This window comes from Zootoca vivipara, chromosome 4 (genome assembly GCF_963506605.1).
Source record: "Zootoca vivipara chromosome 4, rZooViv1.1, whole genome shotgun sequence".
Lineage (NCBI taxonomy): Eukaryota > Metazoa > Chordata > Lepidosauria > Squamata > Lacertidae > Zootoca > Zootoca vivipara.
The window spans coordinates 101,992,743-102,020,673 of record NC_083279.1 but is presented as its reverse complement, the minus strand read 5'-3'; the positions used below and the strand labels follow the sequence as shown (position 1 = coordinate 102,020,673).

Here is a 27,931-nt window from a genome sequence, read left to right as displayed (position 1 = left end):
CACGGACGGTTGTAGGGAGCGATGCTTCTGGAGGGGAGTGGCTAGTGTTCAAATCCTGCTTGGGGGTTTCCCATAAAAGGCCACTGGGAGAAAAGGAGGGTGAACCAGAGGGGCCATGGGTCTGATCCCGCAGGCTCTCCCTCTGCCAGGGGTGGCCAAACCTCGCCCTCCAGCTGTTTTTGGACAACAACTCCCATCACCCCTGGCTAACAGGACCAGTGGTCAGGGATGATGGGAATTGTAGTCCCCAAACAGCTGGAGGGGCAAGTTTGGCCACCGCTGCACTATGCTCTTAAGAGGCAGCTCTTGGAGGGTGCCAGAGGTTGGCTATGGAACAGTGGTGCCTCTGAGAGCCTCCAGTGCCAGGAGCAGTAGACCCCCAATGAACTGCTGTGGGGCAAGGGGAAGGGCTGCTGCCATGCTTGGGGCCAGATTGGAAGCTGGACATGGGGGTCCGTTGGCCAGAACATGGCATGTTTTCAGGAGCAACCAGACGGGGAGGGTGGGGGCCGCCATTCCTGGTGGGAAAAGACCCGAGAGATTTGGCAGAACCAGAAATCAATCATTTATTGCACAGGTGGGTGGGGCGAATATAAATAGGGGGAAGCCCCCAACCCAGTCGGAAGACGCAGAGCTGGTCACAAGTGTGGGTTTCCTGCATAGGAGGAAGGGCCAAAGCTCAGCAGCCGAGAATCTGCTTTGCGTAAAGAGGGTTCCGGGTTCAAGTCCTGTTGGCGGCACGTCCAGGTGTGGCTGGGTGAGGCTTCCTGCCCGAGATCCATGCTAGGGGTGCTGCTGCCGCCAGTCCATGTAGATTGTAGAGGGAGCAAGGGTCTGACTCTGCTTAAGGCGGTTCTAGGGGTCCTGTGTGAGATGCTCCCCCAGTCTGGGCCAGGAGGAAAGGAGCATTGGGGGGGGGCTTCCTCTCAGCCCCTCAAAGTAGCATCCAAGGCAACAGTGGGGGGGGGGTCAAAGAGTCTGGCCTTCAGCATGTCTTTGGAGGGGCAGATCCTGAGTGTGCCCCCGACAGGCAACACGTGGGGGGCTGAAGGGGGCTGACCCACCACCCCAAAACAGGCAGTGCAGCCCACCCTCCAGGTCTTTGGGCTGCAGACAAGCTCTGTGCTTAGAGAATTGCTGGAGGGCGCTGGGCGGTATAACTGTGGTGGCGGCAGACTACAGTTCCCAGGGTTCTTTGAGGGGGGGGCTCATGTGCTTAAAGTCTGGGAGTGGCAGCCACCGCTCTCCCCCCCAACCGTAGAGCCTTTAATTTTGGCCTCAGCCCCCTCCAAGCACCGTGGAAGAGACACACCCGTCAGGAAGACGGGGTTGAGCCAGATGACCCTTGGAGGTCCCTTCCAACTCTACGATTCTGTGATCCTCCTTCCGATGAGGACTCTGCTGGCCCCAAGCCAACCCAGCTGCAGCAGCAGGATGCTGGGGGGGGCCTAACAAGGCAAAGCAAGAGTGTCGGGGGGGGGGAGAGAAGACCCCCCCCATTTCCTTCATGTAAATCACCGGCGACTCCGGTGTTTGAAAGGGGGGGGGGTCCTCAGTCCCGGCCACCACCCCGCTGGAGTGTCCAGGGCAAAGTCCAGAAGCCTTAGAAGCCAAGGGCACCAGTTGCAGAGCTGGGAGGGGACCCCAGAGGTCATCTAGCCCAACCCCCTGCCAGGCAGGAATCACGGTGCAAGTATCCCTATCAGGCGGCCACCCAATCTCCGCTCCCTCCACGGAAAAGCACGGGCGCTCTCTGCCGTGGCCCCGATCCTGTTTGACCATGCGACAAAGTCCCTCGGAAGGAAGCAGTCTTTCCTTAGGGGGCTCCTGGGCAGAGGTGGGGCGGCCGTCTGGGGCCCCCCACTTCCTGGGTGGCTCCTAGCAGAGCTGGCGCTGCCTCCACCAGGCCTGGATCTCGGCAAAGGGCATCTTTTGGGCGTGCTCCCGGCAGAGCCTGGGGTCGTCGGCCTTGCCCGTCCGCAGGGCGCAGAGCAGGGCGGTTCTGCAGAGGTCCTGGCAGGGCTGGTGGGGCAGGCGGCCCTTGTGCATCAGGAACCAGAAGCGCTGGAAGAGCCCCTCGTCCGTCTGCAGCCGCCCCACCAGGGCGTCCCAGTCGGCCGGGAAGGTGCTGGCCAAGCCGTAGGCCTCGCGGGCCCCGTAGAGGCGCTGCCACTGGGCTTTGGCACCCGGCACGTTGGCCAGCGTCAGGTTCAGGATGAAGGTCTCGTGGTCCAGGACCTGGAAGGAGCTGCCAGGGCGGGGGCCGTCCACCTGGTAGACGCGGTAGCCTGGGCGGGGGGAGAGAAAAGGAAAGGGTCCCAACAACATTGAGTTGGGTTTAGATTAATTTCACAGAAAAGGAAATCACTGTTTGGACCATGGGTAGGCAAACTAAGGCCCGGGGGCCGGATCCGACCCAATCTTTTGAAAATGTAATGAAGTTTTTAAAAAAAGAAATGAAAAGGGGGGCCCCCAGGCCTCCAACTGCAACTCCCAGCATGCATCTCTGGGACAGTGGGCAAGGAGTTCTGGAAATAATCCCAATGTGTTTCACATCTAACAACCAATTTCAGATAGTCTAGGAGAGACTAGTCTAAAAAGCCCAGGACACCCAGATCCATGCCAGATGTCTTGTATTTAGGAGGCTTAGTCTGGTCAGAATCGAGTCCATGATTCCAGAGTTAATGCTAATTCCTTTACTCCTGGTCAATGAGCTACTAGAACTGTTAGAGGGCCTTGGAAATGGAGTCAAGCTACAAGAAAGAAGATTCCACCTAAACATTAGGAAGAACTTCCTGACAGTAAGAGCTGTTCGGCAGTGGAATTTGCTGCCAAGGAGTGTGGTGGAGTCTCCTTCTTTGGAGGTCTTTAACAGGCATATGTCTTTGACAGGCATATGTCAAGAATGCTTTGATGGTGTTTCCTGCTTGGCAGGGGGGTGGACTGGATGGCCCTTGTGGTCTCTTCCAACTCTATGATTCTATGAAATGTGTTTCCTGGGTGTTTTCAGACTCATCTACTATCTGAAATCCAAAAGGGGGGGGTCAGATGTGACCCACCCCATCCCAGCTCTCCTACCCTGCTAGGAAGGTCAGGAGTTTTATGAGTCCTTCTCAGGTGAGCTGTGGAACTCCCTGCCACAAGAGTGATTGCCACAACTCAGACTGCTTTTGGAGAGGATTGGGCACTGATGCTGATGGGGACCCCATTTCATCCTGGGCCAGCCCTGGGGGCAGGATCCCCTCCCCACAACTCACCTGGGTTGAGGTTGATGTAGGTGGTGACGCTGGGGGCCACGAAGGCGATGCCCACCGGGCGCGAGAGGGTCTCATCATCGTAGAACAGCTCAAATTCATCCAAGTGTGTGTGGCCAAAGAACTGCCCGGCCACTGTGCCCTCAAACCTGGGGGGGGGGGGACAGGGGTAAATGTGGGGCCAGCTGGCATCTCCTCTTCCCAGAACCCATGGCCACAGCCTGGGAAACTGAGGCAGGGCAAGGGGAGAATGGGCAGGATTCTGGTCCAGCCATGGGGGACAAGAGGCAGGAAAGAGCAGGGTTAAGGGGGCCAGGGCAGGAGGAAGCCCCCAACTGGAAGTTATTTTCCTGCATTGCAGGAGGCTGGACTAGATGGGCCTTCGGGGTCCCTTCCAACGCTGGCACCAAACCCCATACGCCCCCCTCCCAGCCGGCCTGACTGGCAGAGCAGCATGGAGGGAGGGCAAGGTCCCAGGTGGCGGGGGGGGGCATGCAAGCGTCTCACCTGCTGATGATGCGGTAATAGTTCCACCCCCACGAGCGCATGCAGTGTGCCGGGGGGATGTGGCCGATGATGTGGACCTGGGTGGGGGGAAAGAAGAAGAAGAAGTGGGGCTGAGAACCATTCTGGGGGGCTGGACTAGGGCAGGCAGGCAGGAGTTTGCACCCCGTCGGCTGGCAGTCCCCGCCCCCCACCCCTTGAGAAGCCCCCTCACCTTCTCGCCTTGCTCCTCCGCCCCCTGCAAGACCCCCACCAGCCACTGCAGCTGCCCGGCTGGGTCCGTGGAATTGATGAGGAGCCAGAAGTTGGCGTCGGAGCAAAAGTTCATGTTGAGGGACACGAGGCGCAGGCCGGGCTGCACCAGGAGGGTGTAGAAGCCCCCCAACCTGTGGCAGGGAGGAAAGGGGGGGGGGAGAGGCGTCAGGGCGCAGGGAGGAAAAGAAGCCCCCCCCAGTCCCCGCCCCTTTGCTCTCCCTCAATCCAGGTAAGACGGAGGCCCTGTTACTGGGGGATTTCCGAGACCAGATGAGTGGGAGATTGCCTGTTCTGGGTGGGGAAGAACTTCCTGACAGTAAGAGCTGTTCGGCAGTGGAATTTGCTGCCAAGGAGTGTGGTGGAGTCTCCTTCTTTGGAGGTCTTTAAGCAGAGGCTTGACAGGCATATGTCAAGAATGCTTTGATGGTGTTTCCTACTTGACAGGGGGTTGGACTGGATGGCCCTGGTGGTCTCTTCCGATTCTATGATTCTATGAAATAACCCAGAGATGCATTTTAAATAAAAAGACACATTCTACTCATGTAAAAACATGCTGATTCCCGGACCGCCGCGGGCCAGATTGAAAAGGCAATTGGGCTGCATCCGGCCCCCGGGCCTTAGCTTGGGAACCCCTGGCCTAACTACTGCTGTCTATGCTCTGGCAACCTCAAGGTTAGATTCCCACAATGCTTTATTCGTAGGGCTGCTGCCTCGGAAGGCGAATCAGAAATTTCAGCCGGTGCAGAATTCAGCGGCCAGGTTGCTCCCCAAGGCAAGACGGCCTGAGCATCTCACACGGATCCTGATCCGACTGCTCTGGCTGCCAATTACTTTCTGGGCCCAATTCAAAGTGCTGGTTTTGACCTATAGAGCAGGGGTCCCCGGACTAAGGCCCGGGGGCCGGATGCGGCCCAATCGCCTTCTAAATCCGGCCCGCGAACAGTCCGGGAATGAGCACATGAGAACGTGTCCTTTTATTTAAAATGCATCTCTGGGTTATTTGTGGGACATAGGAATATAGTCCAAAATCTAGTCCGGCCCCCCAAAAGGTCTGAGGGACGGTGGACCGGCCCCCTGCTGAAAAAGTTTGCTGACCCCTGCTATAGAGCCTTAAACGGCTCAGGACTGCAATACCTCAAGGACCGCCTCTTCTCTTCCGGGTTCATCTTCTGAGGCCCTCCCTCCTTCGTGTGCCTCCTCCTCGACAGGTCCGGAGGGTGGCAACACAAGAACAGGGCCTTTTCTGCAGTGGCTCCCCGTCTGCGGGATGCTCTCCCCAGGGAAGTTCACCTGGCGCTTTCATTATATACCTTTAGACGCCAGGCAAAAGCGTTCCTTTTTAACCAGGCCTTTGGTTGATCTTATTGACATCCAACGTCCTTTTGGAATGTGGCTTTTTGGGGGGAGGGGGGTTATTGGGTTCCTGCTTTTGGTTCGATTTTTTATGTTGTGGTCTTGTTGGGAACCGCCCCGAGACCTCCAGGTATAGGGCAGTCTATAAATTGAATTTATTATTATTATTATTATTATTATTATTATTATTATTATTATTATTCCACTCTCACTGAGCCTGAACTGTAGAAGTGTGGGGCCCCCAAGGACTCTTCGGCTGGGATTCCTGCAACGGCAGGGGGCTGGAATGGATGCCCCTTGGGTGTCCCTTCCCTCCCTACCATCCTATGAAATGTGTGCTGCCCCTCCCCTCCGGCATGCCCCCAACCTACCTGAGGGTCCCCAGGGCATGGGGGGGCAGCCAGGGGCGCCAAGCTTCAGCCATGGCCTCGTAGAGCCAGGCAGAGGACTGGTTGCCCACCACGAAGGGCGGGGGGAAGGCGTTGACGGGCACGGTCTCATGGTTGCCCACGGCCGGGTAGACAGGCAGCGGCCCCAGGTGCTTCTGAATGAGGGCCGTGACGGTGCCCAGCGCCCCCAGCTGGTCGGCCCGGCTCTGCTCCCAGACGTTATGGGCGGGGATGTCCCCCGTCCAGTAGGCCAGGTCAAAGGGGCCGGATCCTGCCAGGTGCTGCAGGAGGCTCTCCAGGGTGTGCAGGGGCAGGTCGCAGCGCCCGTAGGTGCCCCAGAAGCCGGCCCCCGGCCCGCGAGACGGGGAGCCCCCCCGGCAGCACAGGGCATCCTTGCAGTCAGGGTCGCTGCCGGGCACGTAGGCCTTGTCCCAGTGCAGGTCGGTGAGGAAGAGGATGCGGGCGGAGGGGGCGCCTGGCGGAGGGGGGGCGGGGGGCACGACGGGCGGCTTGGGTGCCCGCGGCAGGGTGACGTTCCAGTCGGAGTAGATGTCCCAGTGGCCGCAGCGGGAGCCCACCAGCAGCCCGCAGATCTCGCCCGGGCGCAGCACCGAGCGGCGCCAGGCCGTCAGGAGGTCGGGCTCAAAGAGGCGGATGATGTCCTGGCACACCCGGGGAGTGCCCAGGCGGAGGCGGAGGCAGACAGCCACCCCTGTCCGCTGGATCCAGGCCCGGCTGGACTGCAGCTGCAAGGGGAGGGGAGGGAGAAAGAGAAAGAGAGAGAGAGGGTCACACCAAGGGAAGGTCAGGGTGGGCTGGATGATGCCCAGGGGACCTTTGCCAGTCCATGGTCCTATGGGAGCAGAGCCTGGCGCTCCCCTGGTGGCAAGGGCTCTCGCAGCAGCCAGGAACCCAGCACGGCACAGGGTCCGACCCCAAGGAGCTGGGAGAGAGCAGGGTTCGAACCCAGAGTTTTTCACATAATTTTTAAGTAAAAAAACCCTAGTCTTATACATGGAAAAGGACGGTAAATCATTTTTCAAAAACAGACAAACTCATTCTTGCTGGTATAATCTTCATATTGACAACCAGATAAAGGCTTCATTTTCGGATTGTTTACATAGGCAAGCGGGACTGGAAAGAAAGAGTATTTCATGATTGTTATGATTATGGTTTAACTGCAGAATTAACTGTGTGGAACTGATTTATGAATTTTGTAATCATTTTCAGTGGATCGATAAGAATAGATGATGGAAATGATGGTTTCTAGCTAAAGTACAGGCTTATTTGTCTTCGAAGGAGATAAAACCAAGAAGTTTGGATATATGCCTGGTACAAATCCTCCAGCTTGGGATGTGTCCCAGTGGAAAATTACAGGCGTGAGAAAGTGAAAGTGACTTGCCACAGACAGATCCGCTTGCTGGACAAACTCTGAGGCCGTTAAGAATAAACGAAGGCTCAACATTGGAATGTCTTATTGGAACTAGGTAAAGGTAAAGGTATCCCTGGCCATTAGGTCCAGTCGTGACCGACTCTGGGGCTGCGCGCTCATCTCGCATTATTGGCCGAGGGAGCCGGCGTATAGCTTCCAGGTCATGTGGCCGGCATGACAAAGCCGTTTCTGGCAAACCAGAGCAGCACATGGAAACACCGTTTACCTTCCCGCTGTAGCGGTTCCTATTTATCTACTTGCATTTTTGACGTGCTTTCGAACTGCTAGGTTGGCAGGAGCTGGGACCAAGCAATGGGAGCTCACCCCGTCACAGGGATTCGAACCGCCAACCTTCTGATCAGCAAGCCCTAGGCTCTATGGTTTAGACCAGTGGCCCTCAACCCCCGGGCCACGGACCGGGAACAGTCCATGGATCAATTGGTACCGGGCCACCCAAGGAACATTAAATACAATTAAATTAAAATTATTAAATCAAAACAATCTAAATAAAATATAAACAATCAACGTCCCCCCCCCCTCAGCGGGCCGCAGTAAAATTATCAAACGTTGACTGGTCCGCAGCGATAAAAAGGTTGGGGAACACTGGTTTAGACCACAGCGCCACCAGCATCCAGGTTATTGGAACTACCTGGACTCATTAAGGGAAGCGGCACAAATGTGAGATCACTGTGAGATCATCACTCCCCCAAAATGGAAAACTTTATTTATTATTATTATTATTATTATTATTATTATTATTATTATTAAAAAACAAAAGGGAGGCTCTCCTCCAAGTTCACCTTCTTGAGTTGTTTTCTGCTTCTCCAGAGATCAAGAGATCCCAAAGTGAGGGATTAAAAGGGCAAGAAAGGAAATCAGGACTCAATATTTGGAAGAGCTTTGTGGCTTTAAGGGGGGGGGGGTGCTCCTTCCTTGGAGGTTTCTAAGCAGAGCTTGGATGGCCATCTGCCCAGGATCCTTTAGTGGCGATTCCTGCCTTGTGGGGGGTTGGACTGGATGACCCCCGGGGTCCCTGTTCCCACTCTAGGACTCTCTGTTCTTACACTCTGTTGGGCCCTGCCAGGGAGCAGAGAGCTGACTCCCCCCCCCCCCAAGGATCTCTGCCACCCACGGCTGCCAGGCTCCCTTGCAGGCCCATCAGGATCAGAGCCGAGGCCCTGATCCAGCCTCATTGCGGAGGCACTGCAGCCGCCCAGCAAGTGAGCAAGGAGCTGGAGGCCAGTGGGTCTCCCTGTCCAGCCCCCGCCTCCTCATTTTATGGTGCTGTTAATTCTCTTGGGAGCCGCCCAGAGTGGCTGGGGAAACCCAGTCGGAGGGGCAGGGTAGAAATCCCCCTCCTCCTCATCTCAGGGCCAGGAGGCAAGGACACGGTCAGGGGCCACGGCTTGGCAGGGAGGGGCGGGCAGGGCTGGGCAGAACTCCAAATTGCCCCACACATGCAAATGCCACCTCTGCTGATAATCGCAGGGTGCAGGAAATTAGATGGATCATCTGATAATTGAGGGGTGGCGGGAATGCACCCCAACCTGTGTTTCCTGTTTAAGGCAGGCAGGGTCTCCTGGGTCCCAGGGCACCCCCAATCACCCCTTCGAGGGCACTGGTCAACACCCCCCCTGTGCCAGGCAGGGCCCCCTCCGCTCCTTTCCAGATCAGGCTCAGGATCCCATGACCAGAGGAAGGCGGCTGGGATTAAGAGGCAAAGGGAGGCTCAACAGGGGGCCCTGGCACCCTCCCTCTCTTGGGGGGGGGGGCGGACGGAGGCAGAGAAATGCCCAGCAGCAATGACCTCCTTCATGGCAGTGGAATGGGGGAAACTTGAGAGCCTTCTTCCAACTCCAGCATTGGGGGGGGGAGTGGGGGGGGTCCAAGACGCTTCTCCTGTGCCAGAAAAGGAGGAGCTGGACAGGAAGGGGAGAGTCAAGAGGCTCTTACCTCTTGGCGAAAGAAAGAAAGAAAGAAAGAAAGAAAGAAAGAAAGAAAGAAAGAAAGAAAGAAAGAAAGAAAGAAAGTCCCTTCTCAGAAGGAGGGAGTCACAGAATTGTGGATTCGGGAGGGGCCCCCAAAGGTCCTCTAGTCCAACCCCCACAATGCGGGGGTCTCAGCTAAAGCATCACGGATAGACGGGCCCCCCAAGCTCTGCTTAAAAACCTCCAAAGAAGGAGAGCCCCCCCCTTTACTCTGACCCTCGGGAAGCTAGCTTAGTCAGAATCTCCTTTCTTGTCATGTGAGTTTCCTGGACGGAGTCCTGCCCTCGGGAGCAGCAGCAAAAAACCGGCTGGCACCCCCTTCCCCGTGACAGCCCTAGAGATATTTGGAGACCCACCAGAGGTCTGAAGAGAAGGCCCATGTTTGCTCCCCCCAGGCTGTTTTGCAGCCCAGGCCCAGAAAGGACTCCCCCCCCCCAGCGACTCTGCCAACCTGCTTCCCCTCTGGCTTGGCGGGAATGAAGGGTTGAGTTGGGGGGAGCAGATGGCCAACCGCGTTTCCCCACAGGGGCCAGGCCCTCGGGGGCAGGTGGGGCAGAGGGAGACAGCCGGGCACCCAGAGGGGGGGAACAGCAGTGAAACCGGCCAGGTGAGGGGGAGGAACTGCTTCATCAAACAGTCTAATGACACCGGGAGCCAGAAGTTGCCACCGCAGAGCAGCTGCCGCCCAGAGCCAAGGCAGCTGGACCTCCGCCCAAGTTGCCAGAAGAGCTGCACACCTGGAAGGAAGAGGTGGGGAGGGGCTGGTGGGGCTGCCGCCTTCACACTCCACCTGCCAAGCAGGAAACACCATCAAAGCATTCCTGACAGATGGCTGTCAAGCCTCCGCTTAAAGACCTCCAAAGAAGGAGACTCCACCACACTCCTTGGCAGCAAATTCCACTGCTGAACAGCTCTTACTGTCAGGAAGTTCTTCTTAATGTTTTGGTGGAATCTTCTTTCTTGTAGTTTGAATCCATTGCTCCGTGTCCGCTTCTCTGGAGCAGCAGAAAACAATCTTTCTCTCTCCTCTATATGGCATCCTTTTATATATTTGAACATGGCTATCATATCACCCTTTAACCTTCTCTTCTCTAGGCTAAACATATCCAGCTCCCTAAGCCAGGCATCCCCAAACTGCGGCCCTCCAGATGTTTTGGCCTACAACTCCCATGATCCCTAGCTAACAGGACCAGTGGTCAGGGATGATGGGGATTGTAGTCCAAAACATCTGGAGGGCCGAAGTTTGGGGGTGCCTGCCCTAAGCCGTTCCTCATAAGGCATCGTTTCCAGGCCTTTGACCATTTTTGTTGCCCTCTTCTGGACACGTTCCAGCTTGTCAGTATCCTTCTTGAACTGTGGTGTCCAGAACTGGACACAGTACTCCAGGTGAGGTCGGACCAGAGCAGAATACAGTGGTACTATTACTTCCCTTGATCTAGACCAGGCATCCCCAAACTGCGGCCCTCCAGATGTTTTGGCCTACAACTCCCATGATCCCTAGCTAACAGGACCAGTGGTCAGGGATGATGGGAATTGTAGGCCAAAACATCTGGAGGGCCGAACTTTGGGGACGCCTGATCTAGACGCTATACTCCTATTGATGCAGCCCAGAATTGCATTGGCTTTTTTAGCTGCTGCATCACACTGCTGACTCATGTCAAGTTTGTGGTCTACCAAGACTCCTAGATCCTTTTCACATGTACTGCTCTCAAGCCAGGTGTTTCCCATCCTGTATTTGTGCCTTTCATTTTTTTTGCCCAAGTGTAGTACTTTACATTTCTCCTTGTTAAAATTCATCTTGTTTGCTTTGGCCCAGTTGTCTAATCTGTTAAGGTCATTTTGAAGTGTGATCCTGTCCTCGGGGGTATTAGCCACCCCTCCCAATTTGGTGTCATCTGCAAACTTGCTCAGGATGCCCTCAAGCCCATCATCCAAGTCATTGATAAAGATGTTGAACAAGACTGGGCCCAAGACAGAACCCTGTGGCACCCCACTAGTCACTACTCTCCAGGATGAGGAGGAGCCATTGATGAGCACCCTTTGGGTTCGGTCAGTAAGCCAGTTACAAATCCACTGAATGGTAGCATTGTCTAGCCCACATTTTACCAGCTTCTTTACAAGAATATCATGGGGCACCTTGTCAAAGGCCTTGCTGAAATCAAGATACCGTAGGCTATATCCACAGCATTCCCTTCATGGGGGGGGGGCACCAAGGAGGGCTTCTGGAGGGGGGGCACCAGGGGGGCAAAGGCTGGTCTAAGGGACTGGACAATTCTTATACTTTATAAGGGGGGGGTCAATTCTTTGATTCTGTAAGTTGGTACCCATCGTTCTTCCCCTCTCCATCCTATCCTCACAACATCCCTGCGAGGTCGGGCCAAGAGTTGGTGACTGGCCCAAAGTCACTCAGTGAAGGGGGATTTGAACCCTGGCTTCCAAGCCCAGCACTCCAACCACTACACCACACTTCCTCCCCAGAGCAGCCAACAAGTCAGCTGACTCACCTGGGGGGGGCACTCCGGGGTGTTGTTGCTGAGAGCGACTTTCCCATACAAATTTAGGATACTAAGAAAAGGTCAAATTCAGAGTAAAGAAAATGAAAGGTGAGCGTAGACCTGAGACCTCTTGCCTGGCCCCCTCCTGCCAGGTCATTTCAGGAATCATGGGGAAGATTCCCCCCCAGGACTCCTCTTTTGGGGGGGGGCGTCCCAGAAGGGGCAGAGGGAAATTCTTGGGGAAGAAGAGTAAGGAAGGGCCGGAGGGACAGGGCAGATGGCGGCTTCTTGCAGGGACCTGTGAAGCCCTAGTGCAGCCTTGACCCACCCCGACCCCCTGGTCATGGGGCAGAGCACTGTTTTTGCAAAGGGGAGGTCCAAAGGTTGGCCTGGGCCTCTTAAGACTCGGGTGCAAACATCTCCTGTCTGTGTGACCTTGCGAGGGGGGGAACAGCTGCCAACCAGGGAGAACAACAAGCAAGGCTCCAGCGAGTGGCAGCTTCTGGAGCTGCCCCCTTCATCTGGGGTTTCCCTGCTGGGGAGCCACCATATGCCCCAGCTTCCCCTGCTTGTAGGGCAACAGCCTCAGACAGGGAAGTGGGGCAGCCCCCACACAACTAGGGTTCAAGTAATGGGGAGCAGGGGGGCTGCGCTCTGGGCCTCGTCTGGTCAACAGGGCCTTTTCTGCTGTGGCGCCAGAAAGGATTTCAGGAAGGGAGGGGAATCGGCCACATCTGTTCACCCTGGTTTCTGCGGTCCCTTCCGTGCCGTTTAGAATCCCAGGCTTGTAGCGTTGGACGGGACCCCCCAGGCCATCCAGCCCAACCCTGTGTGCGCAATGCCGGCTGTCTCCCTCAGCGCTGTGCCCTTAAAAGCGTCCATGTCAGCTGATTCGGGCTGGGAAGCAGAAGCCGCAGGTTGCGGTGGGAGGGCGTCCTTCTGGGGGAGCGGCCCGCTGCCCCCCACCCCCGGGGGACGACCCCTCCCCCCCGGCCCCCCACCCTGCTTGCGCCCCGGAGACCCACCTGCACGCCCACGTCGAGGGCCAGGAAGAGCGCCTTGCAGGCGGGGCAGCTGAGGTTCCTCCAGCCGAAGCGGACGCCGGCCTCGGGGAGCAGCTCCGCCAGCGCCGCCGCGTCCTCCAAGCCGCCGGCCCCGATCGCCCACGGCCCGGCCAGCGCCCCGCAAAGCAGCGCCCCCCAAAGCAGCGCCCGCGGCCCCACCGACCACCCCATGCCTCGCTCGCCCCACAGCAGCCCCGACGCCCGGGCGGAAAGCCTCCCTCTGTCCGCGGCTCCCTTGCTCGCTCGCCCGCTCGGCGCTGCGCTTCCTTCCTGCTCGGGCTGCGGGCGGAGGCGAGGGGCGGGCCGGGGAGGGGCGTCGGCGGGCCGGAGAAGAGCCCCCGCCCTCCCAGTCCCACCCACCCACCCGCCGGCCGGCTGGCCTCCCTCCCTCCCTCCTTCCCGGCTCTTCTCCTGCGCGCCCGGAGCCAGCGAGGGAGCTGGGTGCGCGCGGCCGGCGGTGCCGGGACTCCGAAGGGGCGTCCGGGGTTGGGGGGCTTCCCGGAGCGCAGCCGCTTCTTCCGGCCCGGCTCCAAGATGGCCGGCCTGGCGTCGGCGCCCTGCGCAGCCCGAGCGGGGGGGGGGGGGCGAGGAGCCGCGGCTGTGCCCCCCGCCCCCCAAGACGCGCGCGGTTCAGGGATCGGGGCCGGCGGGCAAGGCCAGGCGCAGCGTCGGAGCGGACTGAGCCTCCTGGCCGCGCGCAGTCTATCTGTACAGTCGACAGGGGGCCGAGAGGGATAAAATATTTGAGGGGCCGAGCTCCCCAAAATTTGATGGGCATTGAGTGGGTGCCGCGTCATGATCGATTATGCGGGGCGGGGCGGGGATGACTTGCCTCCCCCCCGGTAGGGGGCTTTTTAACGAGACCCCCGAGGTCTTTTCCGAGGGACGGGGAGGCGCAAAAAGACCCCCGAGAGTCTCGGCCTCTTAAGGAAGGCGTCTGCGGAGGATTATTTTATAATGAGAAAAATATAAAAAGTCAACTAAAAAATAATTATTATGTTTACATTTTTAGTCTGCGGAGGATTTTATCCCGGCCTCTGCTTCAGACACGACGAGGAGGAGGGCGGCTCCTACACGCGTGTAAACGGGGGGTGGGAGCCGCGGGGCGGGCGGCGCTCCCACGGGGGCAGACAGAGCGCGCTGGCACCTGTCCTGGTCGGCCTGGGAGCCTGAGACCCGGGAGAGCCTCTGCCGGTCCGGGCGGGCGATATGGAGCTGGGCCCCGTGGCCTGACCCGGGCCCGTCCCGCTGCGCGCAGGGACCGTTGGCCGCGCGCCGCTCGCTGCCTTAAGCGCCCGCGCCCCTTTGTCAGAAATGCAGCATTAAAATGCATCGCGTGGATCGCCGGATCTTTGAATATGCAGGAAGCCGCTTGCAGCTGTCAGTTAAGCCTGAGTGACAGGCTGCTGCCGATCATCCAACCCACGTCAACAACAGTTCGAGGCATAATTGCATAATAATCGCCAGGCAAGAAGCGCTCATTAAAAGCCATTCCTCGGCTGCGCGCGCGCGATGGTGTTTCTGCGGGGGAATTTCAGGTGAACGACCCTCCTCCCAGCGGCCGCTCCCTGCCTGAGCCCGGCCTCGGGCCAGGGAATGAAAAAGACCCAAAGGGGGCGTGAAAGGCTGGGCCTTAGAATTGTAGAGTTGGAAGGGAACTCCAGGGGCCATCTAGTCCAACCCCCTGCAAATGCAGGAATCTCAGCCGAAGCATCCAGGACAGGTGCCCATCCAACCTCTGCTTAAAAACCTCCAAGGAAGGGGAGTCCAACATCTCACAAGGGAGGCTGTTCCACTGAGGAATAGCTCTTACCGCCAGAAAGTTCTGACTTCATGTGCATTTTAAAAATGATTTTGAACCCCTTGCAATGCAGGGGGTTGGACTAGATGACCTTTGGTGTCCTTTCCAAATCTGCAATTTTATGATTAATAATAATGATAATAATATGCTGCCCATTTGACTGGGTTGCCCCAGCCACTCTGGGCAGCTTCCAAAAACCACGAACATTTAAATACTGTAAACACAACCAGTCTAGGTGCCAGTCAACTGGGGGGAGGGCACTGGTGGTGGACCTGCCTACAGAAGCTGATGGATGCAAATGCCCCATGGCATGATGGGAGTTGTAGTCCAGCAACCCCTGGAGGACCGCAAGTCCCACCTCTGCCCTGTCCAATCAAGAATGAGGCCTCTGCTATTTCAGTGGATTGGCCTTTGCTGCATCCTGAAGCAGCTTTGCTGTGCTTTGTGACCTGGGAATCAGACCCACTTCATTTACTGCTGCAAGCTGCTGCCTCTCCGCTGCAGGAGCCTCCAACCCGCAAGGGGAATCCTGCTGGGGGGTCCGCACTGCAGGACTCTTGTGTGCTGCTGTCTCAGGAGGAAAAGGTGCCTGGCAGGCTGGAGCAGGGCCGGATGGAGGTCGGACGCGGCCCTCAGCTCCGGAAGGGAAGGGGGCCCTTTCTGTGTCCAGCTGTCCTTCGTCAACAACCAATTGTCACTGTTATTTGTTCCAGGTAGGTAGCCGTGTTGGTCTGACGCAGTCGAAACAAAATGAAACAATTCCTTCCAGTTGGTCTCTAAGGTGCTACTGGAAGGAACGGTTTTTTGGGTTGAATATATGCTAGATGGTCATTTATGGACCTAAGAGGTATCTAAAGCCATTTCACCTCGCAGAATATGTATTTTATCAAAGTAATTGTTGAACTGAAATACAATGAAGAAGAAGTGTATTAATCATAGAATCATAGAATCCTAGAGTTGGAAGAGACCACAAGGGCCATCCAGTCCAACCCCCTGCCAAGCAGGAAACACCATCAAAGCATTCTTGACATATGCCTGTCAAGCCTCTGCTTAAAGACCTCCAAAGAAGGAGACTCCACCACACTCCTTGGTAGCAAATTCCACTGCCGAACAGCTCTTACTGTCAGGAAGTTCTTCCTAATGTCACTACTGTCACTACTGACATTACATCACTACTAGTCACTACTGGCTTTGGCCCAGTTGTCTAATCTGTTAAGGTCATTTTGAAGTGTGATCCTGTCCTCTGGGGTTCACGGAGAAATCTGAGGGCTCCTTGGACAAAAAAACAAGGACACCGGCCAGGAATACCAGAGCAAAACAGCAGCCAGTAGACTATCCCAACAGGACTCCCACCTGCCGGAAGCCTCGTACAAAAGAGAACCCAAACTTTTATTAGCTGCTAATCCCCATGTTAGGGACGCGGGTGGCGCTGTGGGTTAAACCACAGAGCCTAGGGATTGCCGATCAAAGCGGCTTTGTCAGGCTGGCCACGTGACCCAGAAGCTGTATGCCAGCCGGCACCCTCGGCCAGTAAAGCGAGATGAGCGCCGCAACCCCAGAGTCGGTCATGACTGGACTTAATGGTCAGGGGTCCCTTTACCTTTACCTTTAATCCCCAAACTACATCACTAAGACATCATGGCCAAGTCATGAAAGGGGAGGTCTGGTGGCAGTAATCTGAGCATCCTGGATCCTGCCCTATGCCTCCCCTTGCCCTCCACCAAATATCCTTCAAGCATAACAAAAGAGATATTTGCATTTCCCTGTTTCCCATCCAAGTTAATCACACCCTTTTGTCTTCAACTGGGTTTGTTCTTTCTGGAATGGCTACCCGCCTGGCACTCGGGTATCAGGATGCCAGGAATTATCACTCGGGCAGAGGGGCTGCTGAGTAGCTGAGCTCACCTGTCTAAATGAATTTCTGAAGTTTCCCCAGGGAGCCAGTAGATACAGTAGATCCCTTTATCAGTGAATTGTGACATTTGGAATTGTGCAGCAGAGGCCCTTTGAATAGATAGGAAGAAACTGGGATGAAGTGTTTTGTGGGGACAAATCACAAAAGTCACAAAAGTGATTGTGCTGATTTTGGCAGTGTGGTATCTGCTGGAGGGGCAACCCCCCCAACCTACACATCAATTCCTGCAACAGTTATAAAATAATTATTAAGCTCTAACTTAAAATGATTTTTGATTCATAACAAACTTAATAACACAAACGCATTGGCGTCCGGCAAGAACAAAGGTTCCTTTTAGAAACATAATTTACAAAGACTCATTAGTCTCTAAAGGTAAAGGTAAAGGGAACCCTGACCATTAGGTCCAGTTGTGACCGATTCTGGAGTTGCAGCGCTCATCTCACTTTATTGGCCGAGGGAGCCGGTGTACAGCTTCCAGGTCATGTGGCCAGCATGACAAAGCCGCTTCTGGTGAACCAGAGCAGCGCACGGAAACAGCGTTTACCTTCCCGCTGTAGCGGTACCTATTTATCTACTTGCACTTTGACGTGCTTTCGAACTGCTAGGTGGGCAGGAGCAGGAACCGAGCAACGGGAGCTCACCCCATCGCGGGGATTCGAACCGCCGACCTTCTGATCGGCAAGCCCTAGGCTCAGTGGTTTAACCCACAGCGCCAAGTAGCCTATTCCTGTGCTTTGTGGATCTGCCTAACAATGGGATTTAAATGTTTGTTTGTTTGTTTTGTAACCCAAGAAAATCTTTAATAAGAACACATAATTGAAAAGCTCTGTGTGTAGGCCCAGAGTTTTTAAGAACAGGCACCAGCTGTTCACCCACACATGTGGATCTATAGAGGATCAAATACAATTAATATATCGTCTTGCTGCTGGCATCAATTTCCAGCTATGTTTAAACCTTGGATTTCTCTGTCGATTTCTAGGGATGGCTTCCCTAGGGACTTTTGAAAAAAGCGAGGAGGATGTTGGTTTTTGTCAGGCTGACGGTGAGGCTGAACTGCAGGCTGGGAAGGGCAAAATGCTTGATGAGTCTCTGCAGAGCCTCTTCCGAGTGTGCTGTCAAGGCATGTCTGAGCTGAGATTCCTGCATTGCAGGGGGTTGGACTAGATGACCCTTGGGACCCCTTCCAACTCAAGGATTCTAGGATAGTTTGTGTCATCTGCAAATGCCGTCTGTCCGATAAGGAGGGTTAGACAATTTGCCACATTAAAAAATGTGACTTATTCTGCTCAACTGCTTAGGACAAATTACAGACTTGTCATTTTAAATTGTACCATGAAGAGGAAAGGTATGGATAATTCCGGTGTAGGCGGAGGAGTCTTATGAGCAGCCACCACCAAGAAGGCCCTGCCTTGCGTTCCCACCAAGCCTGCCTGTGAGGGTGGGGGGCTTCCCCCGAAGATCTCGAAACTGGAGATCAGGCAGACTCATTGGAGGGGAGACGGTCTTTCTGCCCCCTTGGAGCGAAGCTGCGGAGGGTTTCATAAGCGGCCCTTTGAACTCCCGGGAGCAAGGGAGTCAGGAGCACACACCTGAATACAGTCCGCAAGGGGAATAATAAATTTAATTGATTAAGCGCCGCAGCTGCTCTTTTTGCGCCACTTCAGTCAGTAATGAAATGAGCCTTCAGTCAACCTGAAGGCTGGCAATTGGATTTAATCCTGGCAACGGCATCGGCTGCAGCAGGCAGATAGCCGTGGGCTTTGCCCCCTGCTTTGGGGGCTGTGGGGTTGTCTCCCGGCCACCGCGCTGCGCTGGCATCCCCGACAGAAGCTGCCCCTTCCTTCCCCACAGCTCCATTCGCCAGCCCACAGGTGGGTTCCTGGAGGGGGGGGTCTGAATACCCGGTTTCAGCCAGTGGGGGGCAGCCTTGGCAGAGCTTCCATGACTCTTCTGCTGCAGAGAGAACAAGAGAAGCGTCTTGAATGCCAAAAATCCTTTCTTGGCTGCCTCCTTTCTTCCCTCCTCTGATTGGCTGGCATCCCTTGACAGACAAGCCCCTTTGCCCGCCCCTCCCTAGCTCCACCCTGCCAATTGTGTGTTGTTTGTACAGTGCAGCAGCATCTTGCTCTGTGTCTTAAGATCAGGAGGACAGGAGACGGATCCTGCCCACCAGATGCCGGCAGGAAGGGAGGGCAGGAGCAGCTCTTCCTTCCAAGAGCCAAGGGCCTCCTCTGCTGCCCTCCTGCTTCTTCTTCCTCTTGCTTCGGACAGAGCCAAAGAAACCTTTATTCTTATTTGTAACTTCCCTTGCAAGCCTGAGCTCATCCTGAGCTTGAGCCAGCCTGACTTCCCCCCTGCAACTGTTGGCTGTTCCTGTATACCTCTCCTCCTCCTCCTCTCTGATTTCCCCCTTCTTCCATTTCTTAGACATGCCCTTCTCAGCTCATCTGTAAGCTCCTTTTGCAGCAACACCAGTTTCCTTAGATAGAATCATAGAATCCTAGAGTTGGAAGAGACCCCAAGGGCCATCCAGTCCAACCCCCTGCCAAGCAGGAAACACCATCAAAGCATTCCTGACATATGCCTGTCAAGCCTCTGCTTAAAGACCTCCAAAGGAGGAGACTCCACCACACTCCTTGGCAGCAAATTCCACTGCCGAACAGCTCTTACTGTCAGGAAGTTATTCCTAATGTTTAGGTGGAATCTTCTTTCTTGAAGTTTGAATCCATTGCTCCGTGTCCGCTTCTCTGGAGCAGCAGAAAACAACCTTTCTCCCTCCTCCATGACATCCTTTCATATATTTGAACATGGCTATCATATCACCCCTTAAGATGCTTCCTGCGTTTCTTTCTTGTTGGTCTTGTCTGCATTTGGGCCTTCGATATTTCTCCTTGGAGAAACTCCATGCATCCTTTGAGTATTTCTGACCGTGGAATCTCTCATCCAGGAGCTCTTTAAGCTTTTTGAAATTGGTCTTCTTAAAGTCCAGAGTGTGTCTCCAACTATGCTCAGCTTTCCCTTGCCTAGGGGCGGAGCTTCATGCTCCAGGGGCGGGGCTGGTGCCTGTTCTGGGGGCGGGGCATGCCTCCCAGAGGGGAGGGGCCCGCACCCGCGATGGCACCCCTTGGAGCCCGCCGCTCGGGGCGGCCTGCCCCTACCGCCCCTATCTTCCTACACCCCTGCCCTTGCCTGTGTATCCTGAAACCCAGGAGAACACGATCACTTCCTCCCAAGTTTCCAAGCACTTCCACTTTGTGGATCATTTCCTCCCTACTGGTAAGGACCAGGTCCAAGATCGACAACCCCCTTGTTGCTTCTTCCACCTGGGAAATGAAATGGTCAGCGAGGCAACGGAGGATTTTGTGGGACCTTCCATTCTTGGCAGAGAGAGTTTAAGCTGAAGTCTCCTATGACTACTATCTCTCTCATTTTTCATCGAATGGATTGGAAGGGATCTCAACATCCAGTCCAACCCCCTGCAATGCAGGAATCTCAACTGAAGCATCCATGACGGACGGTCACCCAACCTCTGCTTACAAACCTCCAAGGAAGGAGAGTCTTCAGCCTGCGCAGGGAGTCAGTCCCACTGTCAATCAGCTCTTAATGTCATAAAGTCTTCCTGATGTTTCTTCGGAATCTCCTTTACAATGGTCTCTTGGTTCTCAAACTTATTCTGTTCCGGAAGTCCGTTTCAGAACCGAAGCGTTCTTCCAAAACCAAGGCGCACTTTTCCATAGAAAGTCATGCAAAACGGATTAATCCATTCCAGACTTTTAAAAAGAACCCCTAAAACAGCAATTTAAAATCAATTTTACTAACAAGACCATTGATCCATAAAATGAAAGCAATAACGTCATGTACTATAAAACAAATAAGGCAGTATTGTAGATGATAAAAAATGAAATTAACTTTTTTTTTTACCTGCACTGATAATAGTCATTGTTTGGATGGGTTTTTTTTATCCATTTCTGCAGTCACTCATTCACTCACTCAATCATAAAATGAAAAACAAGCCACGGTCACAAAAATGAAAAAGCCACACAAACAAAAACGCAAAAAATAACAAAAGCACCAAATATCATCTCAGAACACTGCAATCAGAAACGGAAGGTTTTAATCATGATGGGGGGGACTTAAATTTGCTGCGCAAGGGGAAAAGGAGAGGGGGGAAACCTTTTTTTTTACTATGTGGGGGACTCAGGTTTGTTGCACAACAGTAAAAAAATGGAAGCTCAGGAGCACATTTGGCTTCCGGGGCAAAGTTCGAAAACCGGAACACCTAGAATCCTAGAATCCTAGAGTTGGAAGAGACCCCAAGGGCCATCCAGTCCAACCCCCTGCCAAGCAGGAAACACCATCAAAGCATTCTTGACATATGCCTGTCAAACCTCTGCTTAAAGACCTCCAAAGAAGGAGACTCCACCACACTCCTTGGTAGCAAATTCCACTGCCGAACAGCTCTTACTGTCAGGAAGTTCTTCCTAATGTTACCTACTTCTGGGTTTGCAGCGTTCGGGTTCCAAGTTGTTTGGGAACTAAGCTGTTCGAAAACTGAGGTACCACTGCACGGTAATTTGAACCTGTTGCTTCAAGTCTTACCCTCTGGAGCAGGAGAAACAAGCTTGCTCCATCTCCCCTTGGGTGTTTGGTAATCGGCGTCACCTGGCTTGGCAGTCTCGAGCCGACACCCACATGAGAAGGTCTTCTTTCATCCTTATACTGTACTCCCAATGTGGTTTCCATGCTCCAGTTCATGGCTTTCTTCACAAGCCTACACATCATTTGCCTATGATGCTACTCCTCCCACCTTCCAGTTGGAGCAGATTGTATCCCTCCCTTTCGACATTCCATGCCACCAAGTTTGGGTAATGCCAACCAGGTCATATTTGCCACCCTATGCCGAAATCCAGCACCACCTGAGCTCTGCAAGTGCGGCTTTCTCCCAACTAAAGTGCAGAGTGAGGGCCGGGACATTTGCAGGAAAACCAAAATGCTTGTTTACAAAGCTATTGTACTACCGACCTTACTGTACACTTGTGAAACATGGGTTACGTATAAACGCTATCTCCAAATCCTGGAAAGATTCCATCAACGGTGTCTCTGAAAAATGTGACACATCACTTGGGAAGACAGGCAAACTAATATCAGTGTACTGGGAGAAGCAAAGATCACCAGCGTTGAAGCAATGATTCTTCAACATCCACTTCGTTGGACTGGTCACGTTGTGCAGATGCCTGATGATCGTCTTCCAAAGCAACTACTCTATTCCGAACTTAAAAATGGAAAGCGCAGTGCTGGTGGTCAACAAAAGAGGTTTAAAGACTGTCTCAAGGCAAATCTATATATATTTTTAGTATAAACACCAACGACTGGGAAACACTGGCCTGCGAACAATTTTTTGCCTTGTCTCGGTATCTCTTTACCCACTATATCCAGTAAGAAGGCTTCTGGCTTTTTAACCAAAGTGTTTTTAAACATTTTCTTTAACTCATTACATATCATCTCCCAGAAAGCTTTCACCTCTTTACATGTCCACCACTTATGGTAAAAAGTACCCTCCTTTTCCTGATGTTTTATTGTGTTTTTTAGTATTTGGCTGGGAGCTGCCCAGAGTGACTGGGGTAACCCAGCCAGATGGGCAGGGTATAAATTTCATCGCCATCGTCGTTGTCGTCATCATCATCACTTTCCTGCTTGATTTCTTCCTGCCTGAGTGTAATGGTGGGAGGGGTTGATCCTGTCCTCTGGGGTAAAGCAAGATTCAGATCCAGAGATGGCCTCCCGGTCTTTGCTGCCTTTTTCTCTTTCTTTGCTCTTCTGCTGGGCTCCTTGTAATGTGTTGCTGCTCCTCTTGACTTTTGTGGGCGAGTGTTTCCATATGGTGTTTTAATTCCATCTAATTGGGTTTTGAAATTTTGGTGAGCTGCCCTGGGGGTTTTATTGAAGGAGTGGGTGTTATATAACCCCCAAAATAAATAACGTAATGAATGAGGACTTCCTTAAAAAAACAAAACAAAGCCGAGGCTCTTTTGAAATGAGCTTATGATTCATTTCCTACACCGAAGCTGATCCTTATCTCGACATGAGAGAAGTTTGCAAACTGGTTTTGGGCATGGAGGAAATAGAGAAAGAAAAGTCGTCGTCCGTCCCCCCCCCATTTCTCTCATAATGCTAGAAGAGATGGGCATAAAATGAAAGGGAAGATTTGGGACAGTTAAAAGGAAGTCCCTCCTAGTTAAACCGACTCTCCTTTGCCAGAGGTTTTGAAACAGAGGTTGGATTGTGAAGGGATCCTGGAGCTGGGATTCCTGCCTTACAGCGGGGTGGGCTGGATGACCTTTGGGGGTCCCCCCAACTCTGCAGTTCTGTGCTTCCTTGCAGTGGCTGCGCTGGGAGCAGCAGCTGGCCAAACCGGTGTGCTTGGCATGAGCCGGCTGGTTAATCAGACGGAAAAGCTTTGATCACCAAGAGGGTTTTATGGAGAGAGCTCACAAGAGGCCCGCGGGTTATTACAGGAAATCAGAGTCAAATGCGTCTTGCCAGCCAAACATCCTCCGGCAGCTTCGCTCGCGTTGCCGGTCGGCAAATTAACTTGTCCAGGACTGAAGGTCACGTCTCCGCCGGGCCTGTCTCTCCGCTTGCAAAGAGGAACGTGGCCGTCTGTGGCTCTAGCCCAAGATGCAAAAGGGCAGCGAAGGGGGGGGGGCTGCCAACTGCTCCGGTGGCCTCGATTCAACAGCCTGATCTGCTGCCAGGAAAGTGTAATGAGAAGCTTCACACAGAGTTTGTTTTCTTAAGAAATCAGAGTCCGTACCTGTATTCGTTGTGTACATATGATCGCATTTCATCTGACCCATCTACTGCAATTATTAAGTTTGCTGATGACACCACCATAATGGGTTTAATTGCAAGCGGAGACGAATCTGTGTACAGGGGGAAGGTTCAAAAGGTATCCACATGGTGCTCAGAGAACAATCTGCACCTAAATATTGGCAAGACAAAGGAGATGGTGTTGGACTTTTGGAGGAAGAGAGGGGAGCTAGCCCCGTTGTATACGGGGGGGGGGGCTGTGTGGAGAGAGTCTCTTCCTTTAAATACCTGGGAGTCCATCTCAGTGAAGACCTAACTTGGAAGGTCACTACAGCCCAGGTGGTTAGGAAGGCCCAACAGAGACTTCATTTCCTTAGGGTCTCCCCCATGCTTTTTAACATCTATATGCAGCCGCTGGGAGAGATCATCAGGGGGTTTGGGCTGGGTGTTCATCAGTATGCGGATGATACCCAGCTCTACCTCTCTTTCAAATCAGAACCAGTGAAGGCGGTGAAGGTCCTGTGTGAGTGTCTGGAGGCGGTAGGAGGATGGATGGCGGCTAACAGATGGAGGTTGAATCCTGACAAGACAGAAGTACTGTTTGTGGGGGACAGGAGGCGGGCAGGTGTGGAGGATTCCCTGGTTCTGAATGGGGTAACTGTGCCCCTGAAGGACCAGGTGTGCAGCCTGGGAGTCATTTTGGAGGTGCAGGTCAATTCTGTGTCCAGGGCAGCTGTCTATCAGCTCCATCTGGTACGCAGGCTGAGACCCTACCTGCCTGCAGACTGTATTGCCAGAGTGGTACATGCTCTAGTTATCTCCCGCTTGGACTATTGCAATGCGCTCTACGTGGGGCTACCTTTGAAGGTGACCTGGAAACTACAATTAATCCAGAATGCAGCAGCTAGACTGGTGACTGGGAGCGGCCGCCGAGACCACATAACACCGGTCTTGAAAGATCTACATTGGCTCCCAGTACGTTTCTGAGCACAATTCAAAGTGTTGGTGCTGACCTTTAAAGCCCTAAATGGCCTCGGTCCAGTATACCCGAAGGAGCGTCTCCACCTCCATCATTCTGCCCGGACACTGAGGTCCAGCACCGAGGGCCTTCTGGCGGTTCCCTCGTTGTGAGAAGCTAAGTTGCAGGGAACTAGGCAGAGGGCCTTCTCAGTGGTGGCGCCTGCCCTGTGGAACGCCCTCCCAACAGATATCAAAGAGGAAAACAACTACCAGACTTTTAGAAGACAGCCCTGTTCAGGGAGGCTTCTAATGTTTAATAGATTACTGTGTTTTATTTTTCTGTTGTAAGCCGCCCAGAGTGGCTGGGGAAACCCAGCCAGATGGGCGGGGTATAAATAATAAATATATTATTATTATTATTATTATTATTATTATTATTATTATTATTGAAGAACAAGGTTGGACAGCAACTGGTGATTTCCTTCTATCGGTCCACGATAGAAAGTGTTCTCTCATACTGCATTATGCTGGTTTGGCAGCCATGGACAGAGTCCCTACGGAGGGTGGTGAGGACAGCACACGATATCTCCTGCCCTCGGGTAGGAGATATCGAAGCAGGATAAGCCGCAGCAACAGGTTAAAGAACAGTTTGTACCCATGGGCTGTGAGGCTGCTGAATGGCAGACAGCAACATTGCAGTTGACGTTCGAGGTTGGTGGTCGTACGACAGCACACAGAGTGCAACAAGGACTGAGAGATTGTGGGGGGTGAGGGGGGCTGATTTAATCTCACTGTAAACAAGTTGTACAGTGACAATAAAGTATTTCTATTTCTAGTAAAATAATAACCACATTTTAAACCATTTCTCAATTTAACCAAATCAGTCCCTTATAAAAATAGTCTCGCTCTGTTCTGCCTCGGTCAGACCACGCCTGGGATGCTGTGCCCAGTTCTGGACGCCGCAATTTAATAAGGATATTTATTGACAAGCTGGAAGGTGTGCAGAGGAGGGCGACCAAGATGATCCAGGGTCTGGTAAAGAAGCCTGATGAAGAATGGTTGAAGGAGTTGGGTATGTTTAGCTTGGAGAAGAGGAGACTGAAAGGAGATAGAATCATAGAATCGTAGAGTTGGAAGAGACCACAAAGGCCACCCAGTCCAACCCCCTGCCAAGCAGGAAACACCATCAAAGCATTCCTGACATATGCCTGTCAAGCCTCTGCTTAAAGACCTCCAAAGAAGGAGACTCCACCACACTCCTTGGCAGCAAATTCCACTGTCAAACAGCTCTTACTGTCGGGAAGTTCTTCCTAATGTTTAGGTGGAATCTTCTTTCTTGTAGTTTGAATCCATTACTCCATGTCCGCTTCTCTGGAGCAGCAGAAAACAACCTTTCTCCCTCCTCTATATGACATCCTTTTATATATTTGAATATGGCAATCAAATCACTCCTTAACCTTCTCTTCTCCAGGCTAAACATACCCAGCTCCCTAAGCCGTTCCTCATAAGGCATCGTTTCCAGGCCTTTGACCATCTTGGTTGCCCTCTTCTGGACATGTTCCAGCTTGTCAATATCCTTCTTGAACTGTGGTGCCCAGAACTGGACACAGTACTCCAGGTGAGGTCTGACCAGAGCAGAATACAGTGGTACTATTACTTCCCTTGATCTAGATGCTATACTCCTATTGATGCAGCCCAGAATTGCATTGGCTTTTTTAGCTGCTGCATCACACTGTTGACTCATGTCAAGTTTGTGGTCTACCAGGACTCCTAGATCCTTTTCACATGTACTGCTCTCAAGCCAGGTGTCTCCCATCCTGTATTTGTGCCTTTCATTTTTTTTGCCCAAGTGTAGTACCTTACATTTCTCCTTGTTAAAATTCATCTTGTTTGCTTTGGCCCAGTTCTCTAGTCTGTTAAGGTCATTTTGAAGTGTGATCCTGAACTCTGGGGTATTAGCCACCCCTTCCGATTTGGTGTCATCTGCAAACTTGCTCAGGATGCCCTCAAGCCCATCATCCAAGTCATTGATAAAGATGTTGAATAAGACTGGGCCCAAGACAGAACCCTGTGGCACCCCACTAGTCACTACTCTCCAGGATGAGGAGGAGCCATTGATGAGCACCCTTTGGGTTCGGTCAGTCAGCCAGTTACAAATCCACTGAATGGTAGCATTGTCTAGGCCGCATTTTACCAGCTTCTTTATAAGAATATCATGGGGCACCTTGTCAAAGGCCTTGCTGAAATCAAGATAGGCTACATCCACAGCGTTCCCTTCATCTACCAGGCTTGTAATTCTGTCAAAAAATGAGATCAGATTAGTCTGACATGACTGATTTTTCAGAAACCCATGCTGACCGGTGGCCCTCCATCCTCTGCTTCAAGACCTCCAAAGCAGGAGAGGCTGCCACCCCTGAGCTCCACTGTCCAAATGCTCTTAGCGCATGATGCACCAGCCCTGAGGTGTGGAGGTAGAAAGGGGCAGAGCAGTGGAGCGCAAGGAGTCTTGGGGGGAAAAGCTTTGTGCATCCACCTCTAGTATTAGAATCATAGAATCATAGAATCCTAGAGTTGGAAGAGACCCCAAGGGCCATCCAGTCCAACCCCCTGCCAAGCAGAAAACACCATCAAAGCATTCTTGACATATGGCTGTCAAGCCTCTGCTTAAAGACCTCCAAAGAAGGAGACTCCACCACACTCCTTGGCAGCAAATTCCACTGCCGAACAGCTCTTACTGTCAGGAAGCTCTTCCTAATGTTTAGGTGGAATCTTCTTTCTTGTAGTTTGAATCTTGCCCCTTTCTGAATTTTATTTATTGCTGTGTGCTTTTCTTTTTGTAAATCTACCAAAGAATAAAATAAAATAAAATAGGGATGGATGGTTTTTCTCAGGGCGTGGGGGGGGGGCACATGCGACGTGCCCCATTGGTGCCCTGGTAGTGGCACTTGCCCTTCTTCTGGTAGGGAATGCTGGGGGGGGGGGAGAATGTCGAGGAGGGAGGAGTGTGAAATGTCTTTGTTTTCTCCTGAGGAGCATCCGAGGGTTTGGCTGGCAGGTGATGTGTGTGCAGCTGAGAAAGAACAAATCAATACCAGCCGGTCTGTTGAGGAGAGCAAAGCTGGTTGGTACATGCAGATGAGGCCATGCATATTCATCCGGAGCCTCGTCTGTCGGAACGCCTTCCTGCAGGTTTTCGGGGGTGGGGTGGGATGCCATCAGGACCCATGGAGCGGAGTGAGCTGGAGGGCACCCCCCACGCCCAGGGGAGCCGGCTGCCAGCTTCTTGCCTCATTCTGAAGTCCACGGAGAAAGGACCTTGAAGCCAACCGGAGTCTGCCCCTTTGGCTTGAAACAAGACGTCTCCTCTTGCACAGCTCCGAAGTCTAAGGAATCTTCTTTGTCACGCCATCCCCCACAATTTTCAAGAGTCACACAGGATTTTTTTTTATAAAAAAAAATAGTCTTTCTCGTGCAATTAAGATGCTTCATCCTATGAATAGGAAATGTGGTGTGGAGATTCCGCCTGGCAAGGAGAGAGCGGATTAAATACAGTGGCCCCTTGGTTCTCAAACTTCATCCGTTCCAGAAGTCCGTTCCAAAACCAAAGCGTTCCAAAACCAAGGTGCGCTTTCCCATAGAAAGTCATGCAAAATGGATTAATCTGTTCCAGACTTTTAAAAACAAACCCTAAAACAGCAATTTAACGGAATT

The 27,931-nt window shown here is 53.1% G+C and overlaps 1 protein-coding gene across 1 annotated transcript; it reads right to left on the bottom strand.

The window, feature by feature from the left end:
• Positions 1 to 1,356: 1,356 nt before the first annotated feature.
• On the bottom strand, positions 1,357 to 13,012 carry SMPD1 (sphingomyelin phosphodiesterase 1). The gene is made up of 6 exons (XM_035115308.2): positions 12,696 to 13,012; positions 5,738 to 6,501; positions 3,973 to 4,144; positions 3,762 to 3,838; positions 3,258 to 3,403; positions 1,357 to 2,288 (listed from the first exon to the last, which is right to left on the bottom strand). The coding sequence occupies exons 1-6, from the start codon at positions 12,903 to 12,905 to the stop codon at positions 1,879 to 1,881; spliced, it is 1,779 nt and encodes a 592-aa protein (XP_034971199.2). The 5' UTR covers positions 12,906 to 13,012; the 3' UTR covers positions 1,357 to 1,878.
• Positions 13,013 to 27,931: the final 14,919 nt, after the last annotated feature.